Source organism: Abramis brama (assembly GCF_963993115.1).
Source record: "Abramis brama genome assembly, chromosome: 24".
Classification (NCBI taxonomy): domain Eukaryota; kingdom Metazoa; phylum Chordata; class Actinopteri; order Cypriniformes; family Leuciscidae; genus Abramis; species Abramis brama.
The window spans coordinates 21,120,643-21,137,815 of NC_139986.1; the positions used below are offsets into that span (position 1 = coordinate 21,120,643).

General features: G+C 35.5%; 4 protein-coding genes and 1 long non-coding RNA gene across 9 annotated transcripts; all 5 read right to left on the bottom strand.

Annotated features, from left to right (window-relative positions):
* Window positions 1-1,351: 1,351 nt before the first annotated feature.
* Window positions 1,352-3,882, bottom strand: LOC311075736 (C-C motif chemokine 8-like). 2 transcript variants are annotated; one of them, XM_084103321.1, is made up of 4 exons: window positions 3,677-3,882; window positions 2,600-2,726; window positions 2,451-2,518; window positions 1,352-1,578 (listed from the first exon to the last, which is right to left on the bottom strand). In XM_084103321.1, exons 1-4 carry the CDS (start codon window positions 3,753-3,755, stop codon window positions 1,556-1,558), a joined length of 297 nt encoding a protein of 98 aa, XP_083959447.1. In that variant the 5' UTR covers window positions 3,756-3,882; the 3' UTR covers window positions 1,352-1,555. The 2 variants fall into 2 exon arrangements, with proteins under 2 accessions (XP_083959447.1, XP_083959448.1); XM_084103322.1 differs by lacking the exon at window positions 3,677-3,882 and adding an exon at window positions 3,322-3,483.
* Window positions 3,883-4,968: 1,086 nt separating this feature from the next.
* Window positions 4,969-6,225, bottom strand: LOC311075734 (eotaxin-like). 3 transcript variants are annotated; one of them, XM_084103318.1, is made up of 4 exons: window positions 6,106-6,204; window positions 5,903-6,017; window positions 5,727-5,804; window positions 4,969-5,597 (listed from the first exon to the last, which is right to left on the bottom strand). In XM_084103318.1, the coding sequence occupies exons 1-4, from the start codon at window positions 6,176-6,178 to the stop codon at window positions 5,573-5,575; spliced, it is 291 nt and encodes a 96-aa protein (XP_083959444.1). In that variant the 5' UTR covers window positions 6,179-6,204; the 3' UTR covers window positions 4,969-5,572. The 3 variants fall into 3 exon arrangements, with proteins under 3 accessions (XP_083959444.1, XP_083959442.1, XP_083959443.1); XM_084103316.1 differs by having other exon boundaries at window positions 5,903-6,020; XM_084103317.1 differs by having other exon boundaries at window positions 4,973-5,597; window positions 5,727-5,801; window positions 5,903-6,020; window positions 6,106-6,225.
* A 1,237-nt stretch (window positions 6,226-7,462) lies between these two features.
* Window positions 7,463-9,068, bottom strand: LOC311075729 (uncharacterized protein). Its single transcript, XM_084103294.1, has 4 exons — window positions 8,912-9,068; window positions 8,376-8,502; window positions 8,193-8,271; window positions 7,463-8,006 (listed from the first exon to the last, which is right to left on the bottom strand). Exons 1-4 carry the CDS (start codon window positions 8,988-8,990, stop codon window positions 7,971-7,973), a joined length of 321 nt encoding a protein of 106 aa, XP_083959420.1. The 5' UTR covers window positions 8,991-9,068; the 3' UTR covers window positions 7,463-7,970.
* A 790-nt stretch (window positions 9,069-9,858) lies between these two features.
* On the bottom strand, window positions 9,859-10,934 carry LOC311075741. The gene is made up of 2 exons (XR_014604574.1): window positions 10,799-10,934; window positions 9,859-10,704 (listed from the first exon to the last, which is right to left on the bottom strand). It is a non-coding gene; the product is annotated as an uncharacterized lncRNA (long non-coding RNA).
* A 2,496-nt stretch (window positions 10,935-13,430) lies between these two features.
* Window positions 13,431-16,075, bottom strand: LOC311075735 (C-C motif chemokine 8-like). 2 transcript variants are annotated; one of them, XM_084103319.1, is made up of 4 exons: window positions 15,865-16,075; window positions 14,791-14,917; window positions 14,642-14,709; window positions 13,431-14,558 (listed from the first exon to the last, which is right to left on the bottom strand). In XM_084103319.1, exons 1-4 carry the CDS (start codon window positions 15,941-15,943, stop codon window positions 14,536-14,538), a joined length of 297 nt encoding a protein of 98 aa, XP_083959445.1. In that variant the 5' UTR covers window positions 15,944-16,075; the 3' UTR covers window positions 13,431-14,535. The 2 variants fall into 2 exon arrangements, with proteins under 2 accessions (XP_083959445.1, XP_083959446.1); XM_084103320.1 differs by lacking the exon at window positions 15,865-16,075 and adding an exon at window positions 15,510-15,822.
* Between the last annotated feature and the right edge of the window lie 1,098 nt (window positions 16,076-17,173).

The following is a 17,173-nucleotide window of genomic DNA, read 5'->3' on the forward strand; positions in this document are numbered from 1 at the left end:
ACGGGACGTGTCTTTGAATTAAATTACAAATTTCTCCTGGTTTGAAAGTTGTTGGAAACAGTCGGGATAATGTAAGTACACAACTAAAAAAAATATATAACATAGATATAGTGATTTTTGCTATTTTTAAAGCAAAAAAGTTACATATTGTGCCTTTAAACATTTTATTTGCACTTTGTGCCAAAAAATGCAAGCATTGGAGAACAAATCTCGTAAAAAAAAATCAACAACAAAAAACGGTCGTGCTTTAAAATTTAAAATCAGCTGCTTGCCTTCGGGTTTGTCCGATGTCTTTCTTTAATACAGTGAATTATCATAATTTGCGTAAAATTCCGAGTTTGAGCTGATCCACCGATCCTGATGGAAATATGAAGAAGCCAAGTGAATGACGCGCTACTGTTAGAGTTTGCATTTAATAGTTCTTTAAAGGTGCTCTAAGTGATGTTGGGTTATGTCACTTCTTGTTGACGTTTAAAGTATTGTCAAACAAAACGGAGGCTAGCTAGACCCTCCTCATCCACGCACTAACCCCCCAAATCCTTCTTGTCGGTTATTGGCTAGAGCAGTTTGTTATGTTTCGTGGTGTGGGTGAGCCCAGTTTGTTTTTCTTGCCGTTTTGGAGCCTGGGGTGTCTACAGAGACCGTGTTTTTTTGACATTGTGTTCAGGGGACAGGCAGCTAAAGGATGGTTAGGAGATGTTTGCTGTATGTGACAAAACATTTTTTGGCCTGAAAAACGTGTGACATCGCTTAAAGGCACCTTTAATACAGCAAAATCATTCACAAAATAGTACATAAAGGAATGCGCATGCTCAGGCTTGAATCGTCTAGGCCAATAAGATTGCTGTAAAATAAACCAATTAATTTGTGTTGCACCAAGGGGGTATTCCCATTGGGGTACTACACCCAATTCGGCTGATTAATTGCATGGCCTTCTCTGTGCTTTAATGCTGTTCTCCACTAGATGGCGCACATTCTATTACTGAAACACAAAATATATGTAGTATGTAGAGAAATATTTCACCCAAAAACGAAAATTCTCTTATAATTGGCAAACTATCAGTAGACTGATCTGTTTTTTCCCCATTCAATTACAGTCAATGGAGACTTCAACTGGAACTTTCGAACTCAAAAAGGACTTAAACAAAAAAAAACTACGGTATCATTACTCCAGAGAAGAGAGAAAGTAATTCTGATTTGTAATGACACGAGGATGAGTAAAGAATGACAGAATTTTCCTATTTGGGTGAATTATTTATTTAATGATTCAGCTTAAATATAATTAAATACAGTCCAAACTGTTACAGAGAAAAGGCTGGATGTTTGTGTGAAAGAATAAGCAGTTAAAATGTTTATTTTCAAAAGTGCATTTTAATTTTAAAGCAGATCAAACAAAGCAATTAAGTGAAACATCTTTTAACATTCACATAAGCTAAAAGGGTATCTAATGGTGCTTTTTTGATTAAATAAACTTACAAAATGTATTTTCTCTTTTTTTATATATATAGATGGATTGATATAGATAAATTTGCGGCATCTTTAGGCCTCCATTCGCTCAGTCCTCAATCTCCTTCAGACCTAGAGGAAAGATGATCACATTATAAGTGTTTTTTTTCAATATATAAGCATCATATTAAAGGGTTAGTTCACCCAAAAATGAAAATTCTGTCAGTAATTACTCACCCTCATGTTGTTCCAACCGCGTAAGACCTTCGTTCATCTTCGGAACACAAATAAAGATATTTTTGATGAAATCTGAGTGCTGGATCACTTCTCCATAGGCTGCTAGGTGACCGAAACTTGCTGGCCCAGAAAAGTTATTAAAGAGATCGTTAATATAGTCCAAGTGACTACAGTGGCTCAATCTTAAGTATATCAAGCGCCGAAAATACTTTTTGTGCGCAAAAACAAACAAAAATAACGACTTTATTCCACTATTCATTTCCTTCTCTCTGGGCCTCTAGTTGGTTCACGTAGTGTTTTTGCGCTGCGCGTCTGTGTTACACGTCACCACGTAGGCTCACTATTGGCCGACGCTGGTCATGTGTGTGATGCGTGTTGACGTGCAACACAGACGCGCAGCGCAAAAACACTACGAGGCCCAGAGAGAAGGAAATGAATAGTGGAATAAAGTCGTTATTTTTGTTTGTTTTTGCGCACAAAAAGTATTCTCGTCGCTTGATATACTTAAGATTAAGCCACTGTAGTCACTTGGACTATATTAACAATCTCTTTAATAACTTCTCTGGGCCAGCAAGTTTCGGTCACCTAGCAGCCTGTGGAGAAGTGATCCAGCACTCAGATTTCATCAAAAATATCTTAATTTATGTTCCGAAGATGAACGAAGGTCTTACGTGGTTGGAACAACATGAGGGTGAGTAATTACTGACAGAATTTTCATTTTTGGGTGAACTAACCCTTTAAGATGTCATATTAATTTAGGGCTGTACCTTTCAGTCTGAATTGAATCCAGCGCGCTGTTGGATCAGAGCAGTACTTGTCTTTCTCTGTGTAGAATCTGCAGGACAGATATACAGTACCACTGAAATGAACACAATATCAGGCATATAAAACTGTGAAATGTGTGTAGAGAGCTTACACTATAGCATCCACACACGGACTCAGAGCATTCTGATGCCTGTATCCAATCAGTTTAACTTCAGGAGGGATTCTTCCCTTCGACACTTCCTTACAGCAAGTCACTCCAACTCTAGTGGGCCGACGATCTGAAAGAGAGACAGAGATTGAAATCTCCAAAGCACTTGTACTGTGCGTACTGTATACAGTATGTGTGAAAACAAGACGATCTTGATCTTGATAAGGGCTCCATCAAAGAAAACAAAACTGTGCTATAGCTAAACACAATCTATAGTAATGGATTCACCATCATTAAAGAGATAGTCCACCCAAAAATGAAAATTCTGTCATAATTTACTCACCCTGATGTTCCAAACATGTGTGCATTTTTTTTCTTCTGCTGAACAAAACAATATTTTGACAAATTTCCCATTGACTTCTATTGTATTTTTAAATAGAAACTGTTTAGCTTCTAACTCTCTTTAAAATATCTTCTTTTGTCTTCCACAGAAGGAAGAAAGTCAACAACATGAGGATGAGTAAATGATGACAGAATTTTCATCTTTGGGTGGACTATGCCTTTGGATTATGAAAGCAGGTTGGTGTGAATTAAATGGATCATAAATGCAAAATCTGAGTGTAAATATAAAACAAGTTCATTATAATCAGCAGATCCATAATAATCAGTACCAAAGGCTCTTATAAAAATACAAATTCAATGATAAAAAAAATCCCAAAACTTACAGTTGACTTGCTGTGCAGTAACACACACAAGAACCATCATCATCAGAGCTAATTTCCAGCAGAGATGCATGATGTTTGCTCAAAATATTCACAAAACCAGAAGAGGAAGACGTAGATTCTGTTTTGAAGGTGCTATCTAGACTCATATCCTTTTATATGGTATTGTTCAAGACAGGATATTGACTTCCTTTGCAACTCTAACCAGTAAGAGTATCCTGCAGACCCCATGTGACAAACCAGTCGAAATCATGATCACAGCATTATGATGTCCTGCAAATTAAGGGTTCTTCCAAAGGTTTCTCATAGTCAGCAGAAACAGTATCATTGACTGTGTGCTGCATGTTTAGTTACTTACAGTTGCCCAGTGCACCAGTGAAGCATCCAATGAGGATGACCAGAACAGTGACGGTGATGAATCTAGAAGTCCAGGCCATAGCTCTCGGTGTCCAGATCACAGGTGTTGGTCAGTTAGTTGGTGTTGATTATGTATGTTTGTTATTATGAGGAGGTCTTTTAAGAGATGTACAACAGCAGTCAGAAGGAATAATGCGTCACAAACTTAACACCACCCTTTTGAAACCATTGCATCGAGTGATCATCAACTCTCAAGCATTCACACCTCTCACCCACAATACAGTGAGTTTTACCCGTCAGCATAATTTATGAGAAACCAATATCCCCTCTTAGAAAAAAATGACCACAAATACACGTAGCTCCTTTAATGAGTTTAGTTTATGGGTTATGATTCTGCAGGTGAAAACACACAACACAGTACTTTTATATTTGCCATCTTTAACTGGATGTTTCTTCAACTATTTTTTTCCTCAAAAACATTTCAACCACACGTTCATTTCCACCACATCTCACGTTATGTATTGTTTAATATCAAACATTTACAGTTTGAATGTGACGTATAACAGAAAAAATAAATAAAAAATCTATTAGTTTGAATAAAAATCAACCCCTTGGACATAAAAGCACCTGACGTTAAAGAAACGTCCAACTATTGTAATGTTTTCAATATTATAAGATATCAAAAGATGTGGATTTTAAAACGGATAGATTATAGATAGATAAGGTAATGCTGGCAAGTATTCAGTGAAGTGATCGATGCCCATGAGTGTGTTATGTAGATGTTTTAGTTCTAATATTCAAACCGACAGCCAGCCTAAGTTTTTGACGGATGTGATAATGTGTGTGAGGGGTGAACTATGTGTTTGATTCTTTGGTTATTAGGAAACGTGCTGGAGACGTTCAAAAATATTGTATTTAAACCCAAGAAAATTTAGTTATAAAATATAAAATAAAATATAGAATAACAGTGAAAAATCACTTTTTAAAACTGTTGTTCCATTATTACTGCTTAGTGTTTGTTTACTTACTTATTTACTTCCTTCCTTCATTAATTAAGCTGTGAAGATGTTAATGACTTATTATATGAGTATGTGGAAAAAAAATCGAAAATGACTTTTTCATTGCCAGCACTCAATTTCATAAAATACCAATAATAAGAGTACCAACTTATTCATGCAAATTAGCATTTAATTATGGATGAAATTTACATAAGTAGCACAAGGAAGGACATGCATAGTCATCAACCAACTGCTAATGTAAGAATAAAGATGCTAAAGAGAAAAGGTGTCATCGTTTCTGACAGAGACCTCTTGCACACATTCAGAAACATCAACCACAAGCAAAACCAGTTGTTGCTGATCATAGTTTATTTGTAGCTTCAGATTGCACTCGTTCATTTGCATAATCAACACAAACATTTCCGGGTTTGTTTTCATACAAATCAGTCTTAATTTCACTCAGACTTGCGTCATCCTTCTTAACACAGTTCATCACCAGTACATTGAGCAAAATATATTTCAATGTGAAATATAATATATAAGCTAATAATTTATTTAAACACATTTGTTCTAAAACAGTTTCACTATAATTCAGTGTCTGAATAAATTAAGAACTGTCACTGTCAAACTACATCATGTATTCGACAACATACATTTTAAATATTCAATTTAAACAGGCTACACCTAATTTACTAACCGGCACTTTAAATATTTTCAAAATACAACAGCAAAATCTCTTAAATTTTAGAAATGTTTTTAAAACAAGTAATTACTTGTAGATGTGTTCTCATTATGAGTTTGCTTTTAGACATTCATGATTCATGCTCTGTTAGTTGATTGGGAAGATCCTCACACAGGAGTGAGTTTACTGATAGATGATGCTGGTGGTGGCGTGGAAGTCAGGCTTTGTTTCTTTGAGCTCTGCTGTAAAACAAAACAAAAACAAAAAAACAATGTGAAAACAAGAATACTATGCTAAATATGCAACACTTTATAAGATTATGTTGTTACAAAGTCAGGTATGTTTCACCACACTTGTTGGGTTTAACTTACAAAAGCTTCTTAGCTTCCTCCTGCACCCATTGTTGCCTCCAATCAAGACAGAACTCTCCTCGTTCAGTCTTAAAGCTGCTAAAGAAAATGAAAAAGTTAAAACAGAAATCTAGCATCAGATGCTGTTGATCTCTAATCATGACATGTTTTCTTTAGAGAAGAACTGGGATTCTTACACGACGGCCTTCAGACATGGAGGACTGTGGTTTAGCCTCCTGAAACCGATGATAGGATCAGTCAACTTTGCACTGGAGACGACTTTACAGCAGTTGATCAGCTTCTGATTATCACCTGCTGAGATTGAAGAACAAGGTAAACCTCAATATTCTGCACCGTTCCATCAGATATAATAATATACAAACAGTTTCAAGCACTTTACCTGTTATAGTCCAGATCACAGATGCAAAAACCACAACAGCCAAACTCCTCATGAGGATCCTTTGTGTCTCCATTGTCTCAGTCGATCTTCAACTTTCACTGCTTGTGTCTGAGAGAATATATTCAAGACTCTCACTAGTTCACCTTAAATAGTCAATAAAGCGGAACTTAAACTGCATGGGCTACACATCCTGTCCGTTTATTTTTGTAGATTTCATCATTGTTCTATTTCATCATCATATCTGGCTTTCCTTGTCGTGGTAGGTGCAAATGTCCTCTGCTAAATTAATATGTGTAAAAGTAGATCTCCATTTGATGAACTTCTCAGATGATATTTAATTTCAAACCTTGCTGTCAGTCATTTAATTAATACAAATTCAATGTATGCTGAAAAAAGCTAGTTATTTTTAATATTCCAATAGGACAGTGTGTCAATAGTGTTTTTTGATTTAGTGATTCAAATATATTTTTATCTTGTAACATTGACCATTTGTCCATTTAAATGAAGCAAAATAGGAAAGAGCTGACGTCATACTGTTACTTCAACTAAGAGGTTTGTTGGGGAGTTTTGCTAGTCGGTGCGATGGCATGGGTCAAGTTTTCCATTTCACAATATTCTCCATAACTGTCAAATATTTCTGAAATGCAAGACACTGTCATCCTTTGATAACAAAGTTTAACACATTCACCACTGAAAGGCCATTTTCAAAAATAAATATATAAAAACTAAATTAATATATTAAATATATTATATTAATGAAAATATTAAACTATGTAATACAATTAGCTGATACACAGAACAAAAAGTGGTCAGTGATATTTCACCCACAATGAAAATTCTGTCATTATTTAATCACAGTACGTCGTGATGTTTCACGTTTGCTGCGATGCTTTCATGATCGTGTTCTGAGGTCATAAATAAACGTGCTTCATAATCTGAGAATGTGTTTGTTCTCAGGTACTGACTAAATAAATGAGCATTCTTAGACGCGTTTGACTGTCATTCGTCTGGTGGAAGATGATGCACAGTTCCCATCATTAGAGTGTTGTAGAGAAATGGAACGTATGACTCTGCTGTTTCATCTGACAGTCATAGGGTTTTAGTGTGCGTGCGTGTGTGTGTGTGTGTGTGTGTGTGTTCGTTCATCTCCATTACTGTGACCTCTGGGTTAAATCTCTGCCTACTTCAGAAACACACACTACACCCAGATTACACACAAAGTCCCTCCCTATGGTCTGATGGTTTCAAATCAATTTGTAAGATGTCCCTAACAACTTCTCATTGTTGTTGGCCTCAGGCCTTTGTTCAAACGTAAAGATCAGCAGAATTCCAGAAATAAAATGACATGAGCGATCTTGTATTAAATATGATTCCACAATATTTTTATTAAAGTTTACATTCATAATGCATCCAATAAACTTTTGTAAGCACTTCAAGACATTTAACTGATATATCTGTAATAATTTAGAGAAGAAAATAGAAATAATATAATATATCCATATTAGGAAAATAAATGTTTCTTTGTTAAAAAATAAATAAGACATTGAACAAACAAAAAGCAGTACTCCTTGCAATTGTGTAATATATTAAATTCTAAAAAGAAAATACAGGTTTATAAATTAAGCATTATAAATAAAACTAAGACATTTATATTTCAAAAATAAATAAAAAGATAAAGGAATAACCAGACTTAGACTGCACAGCAGCTAAGTGTGAAAGCAAACCACAGATTGTTTCCTTTGTGAAATATGTTCAACATGTTTTTCCCAGCTTAGAAGAGAGTGTATTAAAGTGTAGCTTGACTGACTGACACGAATGAAAAGTGTGGCTGGTGAAGACCAAGTTCAAATCCCCATGTGTGTCGTTTAAGATTTAGTATAATCTTCACATTTGACACCCATCTGTTGAATTAGACCAGAAGAAAAACAGGTTAGGAAGTGTCCCTTTACATGATACATATTCCAGTATACAGTACATTGTGTTGATATAAACCTTGCGAGAAGAGGTTGTCATATTCAGTTCAGTTGTTCTGTATTACTCCTTACGCATTCCACAGGTTTAAAAAAATGTAATCTGTAAATTCAAACCTTTTCTAGACGCTTCATCCTTCTACTGAGCCATTTAGCTTTAGGATCGATGCAGTACAATTTATTTTCAGCAGTGAACCTGTAAAGATGAAATGGAGAAATGCATTTAGACTGCAGATATTGGCACAATAAAATGCTCTTTGACAAAAAGAGATTCCTTTGAATGTTGCTGGACTGACTTACGCTACGGCCGCAACACATTTGCCTATTGCTGGAAAGATGTAACATTTTGTGATTTTGATCGTTGGATTTTCTAATGTGAGCGTATCCTCTTTGCAGCATACTGGCCTTTTAGGGTCATAAGAGATCACTGCAAAACAGACAGAAAAACATCCATACATTTTCCCATTTAGTTTGATTTCAAAAGCTATTGATTCTTTATGGTGTTTGGTTGTATAAATAACACTGTTCAAATTCTAACACTTGGGGAAAAAAAGAGCCCATCTTTTTTCCATTAAAATATGAAAGAATCATTAAAACAAGATCATTTTATATGTGAAGCAAAACTGCACAATATATTAAGACTTAAAGAACATATCTTAGATTTTTCTTAACCCACTGGAAATGATTATTTTTTCTTGTCTTAAGCATGAATCTAAAAAAATGTAGTGAGATTTATGCCTAAAAACATAAACATTTTTTCCAATCTGATAAGAAATATACAACTTTTTTTTTAAATTAAACTTTTTGCGTGGAGAATGTAGGAGAAGGATACTCACCTCCTGATGTAAACGCACACAGGAACACAACCAAACAAATCATAACCATCAGTTGTTGAGATGCTGAGTACAGGTGCATGATTTCTGAGGGATCTTGTGTGCTGTGAAATTCCACTAATGGTTTATACTGCTCTTGAGCCGCTCTTGCTTTTTATGTCCTCAGAAAAAGGGGAAGTATTGTCTTTCTTCATGCTTCCTATGAATAAAGCGAATGGAATAACTTACGCCATAGTTAATCATTCTGCAACATGACTTGCACAAAATTATTCTTTTCTTAGGATAAACATTTACAGATATCAGTTGTTGCTTCACAGCAAGATTAGCTATATGTTCTAATTATTTGATATGACAAATCATGGATGACAGGAATAATTTAAGAGTATCGTCATAGGGTTTCTCTGAAATTTGTCATTTGTCAAGCCTCAAATCAGGACATGTGAAAGGAGTGTAAAATACAGGACTGAATAATGGGACATCAAGTCACCCTAGTCTGATGATGCTGTGTCACTGTTCTTTTGCAAGAATGAGCTAATCAGAGGAAAACGTTTAGAATTAAAGGGGTGGTTGAGTATGATTTCACTTTTCTAACTCTAGTTAGTGTGTAATGTTGCTTTTTGAGCATAAACAACATCTGCAAAGTTACAACACTCAAAGTTCAAAGCAAAGGGGGATATTTGCTTTTAAAGAAATCGTTTTTTAAGGTGTAAGCCTCACGCTCGATCGGCCCAAAGCCGGCATCCGACCAGCGCGGAAGGTCTTAACGTTACTGTCTTTTCTCGAGGCAAAGTATTTTTTGATTAAATGCAATACATTTGAATATGTATTCTCTCGTTATTTCATCTGACTCCATAAATGAAAAGGTTTTAATGATATCTGTGCATCATTAAATGTGAGGGAATGTTTGACTATTCCGTTTAACTCTTTAATGAAAATAATGACAAAGACGGTTAGAATAATTAAATGTAGCAATTTATTATGTCAGGTAAATGTATCATGCCAATTTCATAATCAATTCAAAGATAATCGATACAAAACATCAAATGCTCTGGAATAGAGAGAAGATGCAAACCCAACATTAAGATATACATGAGGCTGAGAGGTCTCCCTCTAAGCCTCACGGGCTAATCTGAGGCACAGAAAGGCCCCGAACCCTCTGCTGCATTTCATTATATAGTCAGGACCTCTTTCACTTGGAAACATCTTTTAACAATGGAAATTTGCATTCAGAAGTTACACCTTTTGGGGGGGTCGGAGACCATTTGTCTAGAGACCACCTTCCTTTGTGTGTCAGTTATCCCTAAACTCTTAAAAACCTTATTACCTTTTGTTTTACTTATTTGGAAATGAGACATTTGTACCAGTCACACTGTGACATTTTAAATGATACCAAACATGAAAAATACTCTGTGATAATCATTCACATTAAACTATACATTTTCTTGGGTGAATTCAGGTGATCATCTGAGCATGAGAGAGAGGGGGTGAGGGATGAGGGAATGAAATGTAGATTAGGATTACTCGGAGGACTTCAACTAGACTGTCCAGCATTTTGTAATTTCTCAATTCTTACAAAGGACTACAACAAACGGCTGGTAGGAACTACATGACATACCTCCAGGGTTAGTGACATCACCAGCCATACAATTTACATAAACCCCGCCCCCGGGAACACGCAGTCCATGTTGAGAAGAGGAAGAGTTGTAGTCCAGTACATTTGTGAGTCAGCTCAAACTGTAGCATCCGTCTTTACACATGCAATAGAAAGTCACTCTGTGTGCATCTCACAACAGTTCCTATATGAGCGATTTATAGATTAGCATGACAGAATATGCTAATTGAAGATACGTTAGTTAACTCCACATCAGCAACATAAATTCATCAACTAACCATTCAGAGACGTCCTGTTGCATTCTACGTGTTGTCACTTCTTCTTGAGTCTCTCCATCTTTGTCTGACTCCTTTTAAACATAAAAGGCAGAACAGCTTCTGTCATTTTAGTGTGTGTCTGCGTAATCGGAGCTGCTAACACACGAGCTCTTGAAACCCCACCCTCTGTGTCGGGAGCAGCAGCATATTTGCATTTAAAGGTCCCGTTCTTCGTGATCCCATGTTTCAAACTTTAGTTAGTGTGTAATGTTGTTGTTAGAGTATAAATAATATCTGTAAAATTATAAAGCTCAAAGTTCAATGCCAAGCGAGATATTTTATTTAACAGAAGTCGCCTACATCGAACGGCCCGTTTGGACTACATCCCTCTACTTCCTTCTTTAATGACGTCAGTAGAACAGTTTTTTGACTAACCTCCGCCCACAGGAATGCTCCCTCAACTCTACCGAAATTCGTGTATGTACTTGCGCACTTCTTATAACTTACTGTGTTTACTCAGCTCTAACGGTGATTTTCTGAAGTAAAACTGACGCTTCATCTTTTGTGTGATGTACAATAAACTTTATTAAACTCATCAGTATATGTTTGATCATCATTCGGACCTGGTCCGAAACAGCAGACTTGTAGGCTATTAATAATGGATACATACAAGCAGATGACAAATACGTTATAATAACCGTAAATAAACTACTAAACTATACCTGTTCCATCTCTATACAGCACTCTGACTCTGTAGGCATTATTGTCCGACTCGAAATGAACACCATTACTGAGAGTTTCTGATATTATCATCATTCCGTGAGATGAAATTGTCCTGAGAGACTGAGCGCAAGCTCATGAAGCTCCGCCCCCTGGGCCGTCCAGCAGCAGCTTATTTGCATTTAAAGGGCACACACTAAAACAGCGCGTTTTTCTGAGCCCCAAAAGCTGAAACTTCACATACACACTCTGGGGACATCAGAGACTTATTTTACATCTTGTGAAAAGGGCATTATACCACCCCTTTAAGTAACTGTATCAAAACAGATCAACTCTGTGAACGTGTATTATATTATTACATTATACAATAAAAAATCCCAATATTAATTAAACACTATATATGCAACTACAGGACATCAGTATTACAAAAGTAAAGTAAAACTTATAACAATTTGACAAGTGTCTTCGGCTAGTGTGAAATCACACCACAACATGCTTCCTTTGTGCAACTCGCTCAGGCACTGAATCGTTTGGAGCGACGTGTCACTCTGTAAAACCGTAACTCAAAACCGCCAACAAAAAAGATCTCCAGATAAAGTAAACTGAAACAACCTTTTGTCAGCGATGAAAACTGTATTTCTATTAGGTTCAACACCTGCTTGTGCAGCGTCTTGTGAACGAGGTAAATACATTTTCTCACCACAAAGAGTACCAAAACACTGATAGAAAATACTAAAACAAGTACCGTGTTATTATGTTTTTAATGACATTCAGAACCATGGTATGGGCTATTAAAGTAGGCTACCATGTCACATGGAACTGCCAGAGTATAGGCTACTTTTTTTAAAGGTAATTTTGAGGAACTGTGTGATTAATAAGTCTTTTAAAGATACCTAAGCCCATAGTTACATTAATATAATATAACTTCCCATTTTTGAATGTCTTGTTTGGGGATGTGTGTACCGTACGAATGCAAAGTTGTTATTAGCTTCATGTTCGTTTCTGTTTTTGTTTTATGAATTCCATAACATCTTTCATTTGTTTAATTGCTGGCCAAGTAATCAACCCAATCGAGTATCCCCAGAGTGCAGTCTGGACGATTGGGGCAGGGTGACACATTAAGGAGGGGCTACACGTGTCGCTCCACCCACTGCATTAAATTACTAGCATTGCAAGGAGAGATAGCCTATTAGGCTGATAGTAGACAATATTTTCTGAATGTCATGCAGCTGGGCTCTGTAATTTTACATCATTAATCTATGCTTCTTCATTTTTCCATTAGGATCAGTGAATAAAAACATCTCGGGATTTTACACAAATGATGATAATTTGTGACACAGTTCCGAAAGTGTGTTTTCAATAAGACAATAATAGGCTACCAAACAATACAAGCCCTGGCCATTGTTTTTTTTAATTTTTTTTTATTTTTTTTTTGCGTACAATGGGAATTAAAAACCCTGCAGCGCTGAAAAGTGTGGGGGGGAAATATATACTAAAACATATTATGTCGATCTATAGCAAATATTATTATTTATGTGCTCAAGAGCGTATTTAAGTAATAAATATTCATATTCTCTGCTGGGTATTTAAATGTTTTTTTAAGTAGGCTACTGTTATATTGCACAGATTTACAGCAGTGATTTTTTTAATAGTTAGGCTACAACTATATACGAGTGTTAATATTTGAAACTATGTTTATCCCGTAGTCGCAGATTATAACATGAACACACAATGCGGGGGAGAATCAATAAATAATTAGATTTTTAATACCTGATGTCACAGTCACAGATAGTCGTAGCAGGCCTATATGGTAACTGGCTGACAGCCTATTAGAAAACAGGAACCTTTAAAAACTATAACATAGACCTATACAGAACCAATATAGGCCCTGGCTGGCCCTCATATTTCATTAACAGGTAAACAACAAGGAAAATGAGTTTGCCATTAAACATTTTATTTGCACTTTGTGCCAAAAAATGCAAGCATCGGAGAACAAATCTCGTAAAAAAAAAAAATCAACAACAAAAAACGGTCGTTCTTTAAAATGTAAAATTTCTATTCTGTGTCTTAAGTACAACAAAACATTAGCCAATAGATCTTAACTAAAATTACCATGGTAAACCGATAACATGATTAGAGTTAGCATTTAATAGCACATAATGTGTTCAGGGGACAGGCAGCTAGAGGATGGTGAGGAAATGTTTGCTGTATGTGACAAAAAATGTTTTGGCCTAAAAAAAGTGTGACATCGCTTAGAACACCTTTAATACGGCAAAATCATTCACAAAATAGTACATAAAGGAATGCGCATGCTCAGGCTTGAATCGTCTAGGCCAATAAGATTGCTGTAAAATAAACCAATTAAATTGGGGGTGGGCGGAGCCCATAGGGGTACTACACCCAATTCGGTTGATTAATTACATGGCCTTCTCTGTGCTTTAATGCTGTTCTCCACTAGATGGCGCACATTCTATTACTGAAACACAAAATATATGTAGTATGAAGAGAAATATTTCACCCAAAAATGAAAATTCTCTTATAATTGACAAACTATCAGTAGACTGATCTGTTTTTTCCCCATTCAATTACAGTCAATGGAGACTGAAACTTTCAAACTCAGAAAGGACTCAAAAGAAAAAGTATCATTACTCCACAGAAGAGAGAAAGTAATTCTGATTTGTAATGACACGAGGATGAGTAAAGAATGACAGAATTTTCCTATTTGGGTGAACTATTTATTTAATGATTCAGCTTAAATATAATTAAATACAGTCCAAACTGTTACAGAGAAAAGGCTGGATGTTTGTGTGAAAGAATAAGCAGTTTAATTTTTATTTTCAAAAGTGCATTTTAATTTTAAAGCAGATAAAACAAAGTAATTAAGCGAAACATCTTTTTTAACATTCACATAAGCTAAAAGGGTATCTAATGGTGCTTTTTATGATTAATATAAAAATCTAAAATATATATTCTCTTTTTTTATATATATAGATAGATTGATATAGATAGATTTGCGGCATCTTTAGGCCTCCATTGGCTCAGTCCTCAATCTCCTTCAGACCTGGAGGAAAGATGATCACATTATAAGTGTTTTATCAATACATAAGCATCATATTAAGATGTCATATTAATTTAGGGCCATACCTTTCAGTCTGAATTGAATCCAGCGCGCTGTTGGATCAGAGCAGTACTTGTCTTTCTCTGTGTAGAATCTGCAGGACAGATATACAGTACCACTGAAATGAACACAATATCAGGCATATAAAACTGTGAAATGTGTGTAGAGAGCTTACACTATAGCATCCACACACGGACTCAGAGCATTCTGATGCCTGTATCCAATCAGTTTAACTTCAGGAGGGATTCTTCCCTTCGACACTTCCTTACAGCAAGTCACTCCAACTCTAGTGGGCCGACGATCTGAAAGAGAGACAGAGATTGAAATCTCCAAAGCACTTGTACTGTGCGTACTGTATACAGTATGTGTGAAAACAAGATGATCTTGATCTTGATAAGGGCTCCATCAGAGAAAACAAAACTGCTATAGCTAAACACAATCTATAGTAATGGATTCACCATCATTAAAGAGATAGTCCACCCAAAAATGAAAATTCTGTCATAATTTACTCACCATGATGCTCCAAACATGTGTGCATTTTTTTTCTTCTGCTGAACAAAACAATATTTTGAAAAATGTCCCATTGACTTCTATTGTATTTTTAAACAGAAACTGTTTAGCTTCTAACTCTCTTTAAAATATCTTCTTTTGTCTTCCACAGAAGAAAGAAAGTCAACAACATGAGGATGAGTAAATGATGACAGAATTTTCATCTTTGGGTGGACTATGCCTTTGGATTATGAAAGCAGGTTGGTGTGAATGAAATGGATCATAAATGCAAAATCTGAGTGTAAATATAAAAAAAGTTCATTAAAATCAGCAGATCCATAATAATCAGTACCAAAGGCTCTTATAAAAATACAAATTCAATGATAAAAAAATCCCAAAACTTACAGTTGACTTTCTGTGCAGTAACACACACAAGAACCATCATCATCAGAGCTAATTTCCAGCAGAGATGCATGATGTTTGCTCAAAATATTCACAAAACCAGAAGAGGAAGATGTAGATTCTGTTTTGAAGGTGCTATCTAGACTCATATCCTTTTATATGGTATTGTTCAAGACAGGATATTGACTTCCTTTGCATCTCTAACCAGTAAGAGTATCCTGCAGACCCCATGTGACAAACCAGTCGAATTCATGATCACAGCATTATGATGTCCTGCAAATTAAGGGTTCTTCCAAAGGTTTCTCATAGTCAGCAGAAACAGTATCATTGACTGTGTGCTGCATGTTTAGTTACTTACAGTTGCCCAGTGCACCAGTGAAGCATCCAATGAGGATGACCAGAACAGTGACGGTGATGAATCTAGAAGTCCAGGCCATAGCTCTCGGTGTCCAGATCACAGGTGTTGGTCAGTTAGTTGGTGTTGATTATGTATGTTTGTTATTATGAGGAGGTCTTTTAAGAGATGTACAACAGCAGTCAGAAGGAATAATGCGTCACAAACTTAACACCAGCCTTTTGAAGCCATTGCATCGAGTGATCATCAACTCTCAAGCATTCACACCTCTCACCCACAATACAGTCATAATTTATGAGAAACCAATATCCCCCCTTAGAAAAAAATGCAATAACAGACCACAAATACACAGTAGCTCCTTTAATGAGTTTAGTTTAGAGGTATGTTTCTGCAAACTTGAAGCTGATGTGTTGATCTCCACTTGATGTCCTTTACCTCAGTGGATTTGTTGACATTTATTTATTGATGGTTTGTCAATAAGTAATTTTATATTTGTCATCTATAACTAGGTGTGTCTTCAACTATTTTTTTCCTCATAAACATTCCAACCACACGCTCATTTCCACCACATCTCACATTATGTATTGTTTCATATCAAATGTTTCTAAGACAGTTTGAATGTGACATATAACAGAAAAAAAAAAAAAAAAAAAAAAAAAATTCTGTTAAAATCAACCCCTTGGACATAAAAGCACCTGACATTAAAGGAACGTCCAACTATTATGATGTTTTCAATATTAAAAGATATCAAAAGATGTGAATTTTAAAACGGATAGATTATAAGGTAATGCTGGCAAGTATTCAGTGAAGTGATCGATGCCCATTAGTGTGTTTTGTTGATGTTTTAGTTCTAATATTCAAACCGACAGCCAGCCTAAGTTTTTGACGGATGTGATAATGTGTGTGAGGGGTGAACTATATGTTTGATTCTTTGGTTATTAGGAAACGTGCTGGAGACGTTCAAAATGCTTACAAGTAAAGGAGCGGTTTTGATGCATAAAGTTATTTTTATTGTCTCTTATAACAAAAATATTGTATTTAAACCCATGAAAATGTTGTTATAAAATATAAAATAAAATATAGAATAACAGTGAAAAATCACTTTTTAAAACTGTTGTTCCATTATTACTGCTTAGTGTTTACTTACTTATTTACTTCCTTCCTTCCTTCATTAATTAAGCTGTGAAGATGTTAATGACTTAAATTAACATTATATGAGTATGTGGAAAAAAATCGAAAAGGACTTTTTCATTGTCAACACTCAATTTCATAAAATACCAATAATAAGAGTACCAACTTATTCATACAAATT